The sequence below is a fragment of the Engraulis encrasicolus genome, chromosome 16 (assembly GCF_034702125.1).
Source record: "Engraulis encrasicolus isolate BLACKSEA-1 chromosome 16, IST_EnEncr_1.0, whole genome shotgun sequence".
Taxonomy (NCBI): domain Eukaryota; kingdom Metazoa; phylum Chordata; class Actinopteri; order Clupeiformes; family Engraulidae; genus Engraulis; species Engraulis encrasicolus.
Genome location: NC_085872.1, coordinates 48,737,452 through 48,746,847, shown reverse-complemented (window position 1 = coordinate 48,746,847; position 9,396 = coordinate 48,737,452). Strand labels below are relative to the sequence as shown.

Genomic DNA, 9,396 nt, shown 5'->3' with positions numbered 1-9,396 from the left:
GTCAAATATTTCACACAAAAAATCCACATGAAAAAAGTTATTTTCGTCTTTTTCCGCCCGTCTGTTGCAGGTAAGTTTTTACTGACTTTGTCCAGCTCTCATTGACGATGTCTAGCCTGCTTGAGTACATCTGTAAAGGGTTGCCAAATGAGACCAATGATTTCCAGCCAAAAAAAAAATGCTTATAACCTGCATGGATGCACTAAATCCTCTCCAATTTGAACTAAATTCTATTGCTTCCTATGGCTATAAACTGCCAGAAACACCCGCCCAAATTAGCCTCTCTCGCTGACGGAGTGTGTGTGAAGCTCTGGAGCCCCCTGGTGGAGAGCTGTGGAGAGCTACACAAACTTCGGTCTGGAACACTGCTGTTGGCATACCTGTCTCCAGACAGATATTATCCGGAGCATTTATTGCTTAAATATCAACAGCAGCTTGCATTAATCAATCACAGGACAGATTATATACTATATTGACTCTTTGGAGTTGAACAGAAAACGTTTTTGGATGAATTTAAAGATGGTGAGTAGCAATATGCACCATTTGTTTTGTGACTCGAGAACGGCATGCTAACTTCAGTGCTACCAGAAGTAGTTTGTGTACACAAACACACCGTCTGTGACAACCAGGCTACGCCCAAATGCCATTCTTACCAGTTTTTACCAGCAGATGGCCATCCTAAGCAGCCCAATTCAGCGGGAACACTGCCCAATCTGGCAACACTCCACTGTGCATCTCTGTGTCTGTGGGATCGACGCGGCTTTTCCTTTTTTTAATTTTTTTTTTTTAACTATATGTTTGACTTTTTCAATAATGGTACGTACAAAAACACGGAATGGAATATATCGGCATATGAGGGGCCTTGTCATGGTAAAGTTTGGGGACCCCTGGTCTACCCTGCATGTGTAAATTACATCTCTGCGTCTGCAGGATCCAGTGTTGTCCAGTGATGTACGATAATTATCGTATTTGTACCATTTGTATTTGTACCACAATTCTGTATATTTTGTACTCTGTTCGATCAAAAAAAGTGATATACGATAATTTCAGAGTTGTCATTCAGTCCATTTAGATGCCTTGATACAACAATTAGGATCTCGTATGATCATTTCCTCCCAAAAACAATGATTCAGCATTTTCCATCTGGCAAAAAAAAATGGATGGAATGTATCAGCATAGTGGGGGGCCTTGTCATGGTAAAGTTCGAGTGTTATGTACATCTCTGCGTCTGTGAGATCAGTTTTGGGGTATCCTGAAGGACATCCGGATCATCATGTCCCTCTGTGCAGGGAACCAGTCTCGGAAGAAGCAGGTGAGCCAGTGGAACCATGGGTAATAGGTCTCCGTCTGCCGTGTCGCCCCCGCCTTGATGATGTGCAGGGCCGCCTCGCTGGCCGGCCACGGGGTGACGTCCGTGTAACCCCTGCACAAGAAACAAGACATAAGTACATATTCTAAAAATATGTTGAGTAATTATTTTCTGCTTGTTTTCAAAAACAGTCAGTTTACATAGACAGCCTCCCCACTCTAGTCGACCCATGCCTGCAGTTCGCCTAGGTCGCTGTCGAGAGAGGACAGCCCTGAATGGAGCCTGCACACCTCAGTTGGCGCCCCTAAAGTGCAGTACCACCCGGGGATGTGGCGAGTTTATAATCTTTAGAATCTCTCTGTAGAGCAGGAGGAGGGAGCCAGAGACGGAACCTGGAAGACCCTCTCGTTTGTCCACAAGCCACCTTTCTAGCTTGCAAAAACGGCTTGAAACTAAGCAACCAAAACGATTTTTAAACAGGACCAACGCATAACGCATTCAATAACAATGCGGGACACAGCGGTATTAATGAAATAACGATGAGAGGACATCTTTAAATGTTTTCACATGAAGAGATACACTTGCAAAGCAGCAACACCGTGAAGTTTGTATTCGCTTCTTTTTCCTTTTTTTAAAGATATTTTTTTGGGGGGGTTTAGACTTTATTAGTGACAGGACAGTTTTAGAGACAGGAAACGTCCGATAGAGAGAGACGAGGAAGGGTCGGTAAGGGACCCAGGCCAAGATTGTACTCACTTCTGTGACACTCTGAGGTTAATAAGTCTAAATTGAGGCCACACATTTAAGAAAATACAGCATTGCCCAGAATAAAGGACAATATTTTTATTCTAAAAAAGGCCTCTGAATGAAATTCAGTTTCTGAGTGAATGTGTTTACTTAATGGCAAAATAATAAATGAAGAAAACAAGTAAAAAAAAAGAAATGAAATTTAAACCCTGATTTCACAAGCCTCCCCCTGCAATACCTCTGTGTCCCACTAGGGGGGAATGCATGCCACTCTTTGAGAAACAATGATGTAAAGGTTGCCATGACTGAAGAAAGGTTGATAAACACTGCATTGCCTACTGGGATAACTAGCCTACTTGTGTTCAAAGTGGGCGCCGGGGAAGATCCCCTGGGGGGCATGCAAGAGGGTGCTAGGGGTAACATGCATCGATTACAATAGAGTTTTTATTTTTATCCTCATGATGCGTTTCCACCTTAACAGGAAAAAGAATATATCCTATTTAAAAATATCCTGCTAGGTATAAACCGCACCTTAGAAATGTGGTAATATGAAGCACCCAGAATATGGACCAATGCGCCTAAAAAAATATTATAAAAGTCTAAGTGATGTGGGACCAAATGGCTTTGGGAAGATAGACACACTCCCAAACCGGCTTAGTGGTGCAACTCACCGTATCTTGTCCAAGGCGGTTTGTGTGTCGATGAGGCCGAGGGTGACGATGCTGACGGACACGTTGCTATGCTGCATCGCCAGCTCATGCTGCATGGTGCCAAAGAAGCCGCCCAGAGCGAACTTCGTGGAGGCGTACGGCCCCGCGAACGGAGTCGTCATCTTACCTGGGGAGGCGACAAGAAGCAGAGCAGAGTGGAGACACTTAAGCATGTCAATCATTTACACACAACTCCATGGAGACATAGTATTGACTATCAAAAATATTGACAATCGACAAATTGTGAAATTCATAAAGCAAAGAAGTCATTGTGGGATGTACAGTAAGCACCTAGTACAGTGTTTTTCAACACTTGGGTCAGGTTCAAATGGGGTCTCCTGAAATGTCTAGGTTTGAAAAAAGAACACTGATAATAAATATCACTAATGAATATAAGACAATAACTAATTCATATTCAGATTGAAACACAGCAGACAACCTAAGCTTTTCATAAATATATATATAGGTATAATACCCTACAAGTTAACTCAGTTGTGTTTTTTTAGTGTAGTACAATAAATGTGTATGGGCCAGGGTCTCCAGAAATGTGTGTTGTCAAAATGGGGTCCCGAGTCAAAAAAAGGAACCACTGACAGTACGTCCTTGATCACCACCTTCTGTCAGTGTTAGGCAGCACATTCTTGTTTTATTTCATAGTTTGCTTTCGCATCATTGCGGAACTCAAAGTTGAACATATGCAACAGGAACAGCAGCACTAGTAACTAGAAATGCACTCAGAGAGTGCAGACCTCCACAAAGGAAGCTGTTTGATAGAACATTTGACTCTGTTACACCCTCATTTTGTAAGTGAAAACAATCATGAATCGTTAAAAGTCCAAAAGGGGGTCTCCGCTGGAAAGGTTTGAGGAGAGTAGATGTAGAGTAGAAAAATGCATGAAGTAGATGGAGAAATGCACCTTTGACTATTTGATAAATCTCCTGCACACTGACCATTTTGCTGTTTTCTGTCATAAACAATGTTTCAGTCCTAGACAGTGTAAATTTACCCGATGAAAGTCTAGGACCGGAACGGTGTGTAATAGGAGGAAGCATCAGGAAGAGAGATGCTGGACGCCTTGACAGACTGGTGAGGAAGGCGGGATCAGTGGTGGGCATGGAGCTGGAGACACTTACCTCAATAACCGAGAGCAGAACACTGAGCAGACTAGACTCTATTATGGACAATCAGCATCACCCCCTTAACGCCACCTTCACTAACCAACTGAGTCTGTTCAGCCACAGACTCCGTGCTTTCACCTGCAGGACTAACAGACTAAGGAAGTCCTTTGTCCCATGGGCAATTCAGCTGTTTAACAACACCCAGAAGGACACTAAGAAGAATCCAGGGGTGATAGTGAAAAAAAATCCTGAGCCTGAACTTTTTTCCTGTTCCAATGACGGGTCACATATGTCACATACAAGGCCAATTTTGACACACTATTCAATCATTTAATAGTCTCATTTGAGATGCTTTCATTTTTGTCTCATGTCTTATTCACGAAAACACACATCATTTTCATCTTGTTAGGCTATAGCCCTTAAGATTGACTGAAAGAAGCTGGCCACGTTCAATTCTAGCTGTAAAAACAAATACCAACGAATGCAGTTAGAAAACTATTCTAGGCTTGTGATGTTGCAGTATAGTTATTGAGGTGGGTATTGAACCACAATGCAACATTTAAACACCAGAATGCATTTCTGAAAACATGGTAGCACACATATTTTACCACATGAATTAGGCTAACTCAAAGCTGCATAGGGGCCTATGTAGCAGCCACACCTACAGGTCAGTAGGGGGCAATACTACAAAAAAGTAGCCTACAGTAACTACATTGTCTTATAGACTACACTGTAATATACTTTTCCTGTGCTGATTCATTTCATTTTCATTGGGACATTGTTCATATAACTTGTCTACTTCCTGATATAGTGTAGCCTATGTTTAGATACTCATGGCCCCATGGTCTATCCATCAACCCCTGCCTTCCAGCTGTAGGGAAACGCCCATTATTTACATGAAATATTTAGGGGACAAGCGCATAATTGGCTACATGTAGGCCCACGTTCACATCGCTAATTTCGGACTCCACAGATGTCGGAACCGGCTCTGGTTATTACGGAAAGGACAGTGACTACTGTGTGACTACTGCGTGTCTTTCGCATTGGCTTGTCGTCACTTAAAAGACATGAAAATCAATCGCGTGCACACATTACAATGTATAAGTTGCAAAGATAACAACAGAAAACAACAAAAACAAAGACCGAATTAAACTAGCCTACTTGAAAATACCCCAGGGGCATGACAAAAAGATGAACATTCACTGCATGTCTAGGACACGGTGGCCTGGCCACATGAAATGGAACGCAGACATGCCAATACGTTAATGATGGGAGTGTCTGATATTGATAATTGCTCCCTGCCCTCGAGTCGGGCTAACGTATCACCCTTTTTTATAATACCAGTGAGAGCGTGCAGGAAAGGTAACCTGTGCATCGTGCGTGGAATAATTCGATTCGAGTACACAGACGGGCTACGAGAGGGAGCGCGCGCGAGAGAAAGGGTGAACCTGTGCGAGGCTGTTTGAGTTTCACCCAGCATGACAGAGCGCGCGCTGGTTGGATGATCAATCAGCAAAACTATTCTGAACATCTCCCTGAAATCAGTTTTTGACACATGGATTGTCTAGGAATGACGCAAAACACCATCCTTCAATCAACAGTCCACAATCCACGAACCCAGCTCACACTGGGTTGCCAAAATCATTCTTAAGTGGTAAATTGTAAACCTTGATACATCCGTTATGCAGACTGGTCGATTCAATCCATTCCAAAGTAGTCACACACTAGTTGCAGTTGCAGGTTAAGCCATGTCTCAAATGTGAAACATTAGCGATCCAATTTCAAGCAGTCCACGGTCATTTGGGCATTGTAGCAAATGGTAGCCGCTATTCCAATGCAGACAACATAACGCAATGCATCAAGAAGCAACATTATCATGACTGGCATAGCCTAGCCTACCGTTTTGAGCATACAAACTTTTTTGAAAGAAACTACTTCTACTTCCATCAAAGTTGGTCAACATTGCACCGTCATTTAGCGCACATGAATGAGGACAGCCGAATCTATTTCAAACATATTCTCTCAATGATTTCCAAGCATGAGGCGACACGCCAACATACAGCGGGCAAATAATAACCAAATTGCCTTACCTTCAAACTTTATCTTTGTCACATAACTGTACAAGTATTCCACTTAGGCCTACATCCACATGGTTTAACACACCCAAATCACAAAGCAAGCAAGCCATGCGGTTTTGTGCTAACATTGTATTTTTGCAATGCCGCTTCTGCTGCCAGTGGTGCTGGTGGTGAGTGACTCGAGACATAGAACTATTTTTGTTTACATGTTACAGCTGTTAAGGTGTCGGGATGATACAATGTTATGGGCTGCTGCTCATTTGGGTTCCTTTCACATCTCTTACAACTGGCTGTTGCGCGCTCATTTATTTCCACCGTACATTAATGAAGACACACGCGATAATTTATTATTTTATTAATATTGGGGACAGATTTTTTTTTTTCTACAGCCACCCTACGCCGGATTTCCGGCGCGGCGCCGGACTGCTATCACCCCTGAGAATCATTGGGGACTGGACTGCCTGAGATGCCAGAGCTGGACCAGACCGGGAAACCTCTTGGTGCGTGTGCGCGTGCGCGCGATACACTTACCTGTACTTTACTGTGACATTGTGAGAATTTTCAACCCCTATCATACTCTGTACACTGCCTACTTCTACATACTATACTATATCATAGATGTATCCATCAACACTTGTTCCAGGTCATGTAAAGATTGTCTACCTTAACTGACAGAGTATGTTTTCTGCATTGGTCTATCCCAACTCACAGAATGTCTTTTTGCACAATTACCTTTTTTACATTTATTATCTCTGCTATTTTATTTTCCCCTTACTGACTATTCCTGTGTTATTTGTGTCTTAAAATGTCCATGTGGGCATTTGTGTATTTGTGTATTTATGTAAGCTGCTACTGGATACCTGAATTTCCCCCTGGGGATCAATAAAGTTACTCTACTCTACTCTAATAAAGAAAACAGCAAAGCAGTCAGTGTGCAGGAGGGTGGTTTTTTTTGTGCTTGTTTTTCAAAATCCCTGGGACATAAACGCAAGTTGTTTACTCTACAGATGATCCTCATACCTACAGCTGTGACCTCAACACCTGAGGTCGCGACCTTGACACGTGACTGCCGCACCTGCACCTGCTGCCTGCCGTGACATGGATACATGACCCCTATTAGCAGGGTCAATGGGCTGTGACCCCTATTAGCGGGGTCAATGGGCTGTGGGGCCATAGAGCTGACCCCCCCCTGAGTCTCATACCTGTGTCTGTACCCTGCATACCTCTAGGCCCTGCCGTGGCTCAAATGGTAGGGCACTCTGCACTGTTACGCCAGAGATCTGGGTTCGATTCTCGACCTGACGTCATTTCCCGATCCTCCCCCATCTCTCTCTCCCACTCGTTTACTGTCCAACTCTTCACTATCCTGTCTGAATAAAGGTGAACCCCCCCTCCAAAGAAAAAAGATAACCCTGGTCTTAACCGTGTGTGTGTGTGTACACTGCATTCCTCACACCCCTACACCTCTGCGCTGGCCTACTCTGCCCTACAAAGGCAAAGTGCAGTAACTACGCCAACATTGAATCTGAGGGCCCTGCTGTGGCTCAAACAGTAGGGCACCGCACTGCTACACCGGCTGCCCGGCCCGGGTCCTTTGCCAACCCTTCCCCGTCTCTCTCTCCCCACTCGCTTCCTGTCTCTCTCTCAACTGTCCTGTCACAAATAAAGGCTAAAGGCCTTTTAAATATATAAAAAATATTGAAAGTGATAAAAATGACTTTAAAGCTTAGATTGGAGTTACTGTAAATGTTAACTAGCAATATCTCTAAAACAGGACACATTTGGACCATAAGGCTTTGTAACAAGACAAAGGAGGAGTCCATCTTCAATTTTGAAAGAAAAAAAATGCAGTTACACCATTTGACCTCTGTAGGGCAGTGCTGCATACCGGATTAACAGTTACACCACTTGGCCTTTGTAGGGCAGTACTGCATACCTGAGTAGTGGAGACTAATGACCACAGACATCATATAGGAAGACTAGATGCGCCATCCGCGTTCCCGTCATGCAAGTCGAACGTCCGCGCATGGCGGCCATGTTAGAGCAGCCTGTTGGCTCAACCAGTTGCACTGAGTTTTTGGTGATCCATACTCTTCAGATGGCCATAATTCCCTCAAATGTATGTGTATTTTCGAAAGGCTTGGTTTGTTATACAGTAGAAAAAATTCCGAACGTAAGTATTATGTTGATACTGCATAGTGATTAATATTCACGTTATATTATATTATATTACATTACATTATAATGTACATGGGCCTACAATCATGTATAATATGGTTTAGTAGGCTTATTCAAGTAATTAAATAGATCCCATAAACAAATGCATTTATTATTCTTTTATATTTTGAGTAAAATAACAATTAAACGGTCCCATGTGTGCTACATTCTGCTTTGGGCTCGACAGCTCCACCCTGTGTTCAAAATGAGTCATGACGCTTAGAATGAAATTGTTGCGATGTAATCTCTCTTCCAGTACCTCATCTGTCGCCTTTAATTTGATGCAAATGCGATTAATATATGCCTTCCATCAACGTAATGCACAACAACGGTTAAAATGTGTATTTGCTATTGGTCCATCTCTATTTTTGGACAAATAAATAAGTGGGAAGCATATTACTCTCCTGTGCGTTTTACCTCAGTCTGCACTTAAGTTTTAAGGAGCCATACTATTTATATACACGTGTCAATATTTCAGCGAAATAACAGCATACATATTTCAGCATCTCAACGTCTGAATTCCTCAGTTAACTTCAGGTGTAACGGAGGCTCTGTGGAGAGTTTAGGCTGCGCTAATATGGCCGACCTGTGCGGACGAGCTTGAAATACGCGATGACGTATCTAGTCTTCCTATATGATGTCTGTGCTAATGACACTCTCCAGGGTGACATTAGCCAGGTCACGCCCTACTAGTGACGCAACACCGGTATCACTTCTAGTCTGTAAATATCGTTTCTGATGTCCAGAAAAATCTGGAACTCCACCCACTTTGTTGGACACCAGTAAACCAGTAGCAAACCTTGAGAGGCGGATCAACCATGCCGTTTGGGAAACATTAATTGTTATGGTCTTGGTCAGACCCAAGTCTCGAAGAGATTTGAAAGTCGATAATTTACTTAAACCCATTTTATCTGATGCTGCGTATACGTTGTTTGACCTTTGGAGATTTGAGGGTTTTTTTTTATTAAAAAATGAACTTATTGAAATGATTTATGCTAAATGAACACACACCAATACAAAATGAGCTTATGCAACTTATTTCATGTTTTTATGTACTTCGGAGGCTAAGATTTTTAGGTTCTAATAGGCAAGGGGGCACCTTTCCCAAAAAGGTCTTCGGCATTCAGCAGGTGTTTTTTGCAAGTGCCTTAGGCTTAAATGGGTTAAATAACCACATTCATCACTCGTATGTCAAGACATGACAGACACTGAATTG

General features: G+C 42.8%; 1 protein-coding gene across 1 annotated transcript in view; it reads right to left on the bottom strand.

The window, feature by feature from the left end:
• Window positions 1-988: 988 nt before the first annotated feature.
• LOC134466137 (hydroxysteroid 11-beta-dehydrogenase 1-like protein) overlaps window positions 989-9,396 on the bottom strand; it is a 15,850-nt gene continuing 7,442 nt past the window's right edge. The window contains exons 4-6 of the mRNA XM_063220031.1: window positions 7,900-7,913; window positions 2,728-2,930; window positions 989-1,423 (exon numbers count right to left, since the gene is read on the bottom strand). Coding sequence (XP_063076101.1) covers window positions 1,237-1,423; window positions 2,728-2,930; window positions 7,900-7,913 — 404 coding nt within the window. The 3' untranslated portion in view covers window positions 989-1,236. The remainder of the gene's footprint in view (window positions 1,424-2,727; window positions 2,931-7,899; window positions 7,914-9,396) is intronic.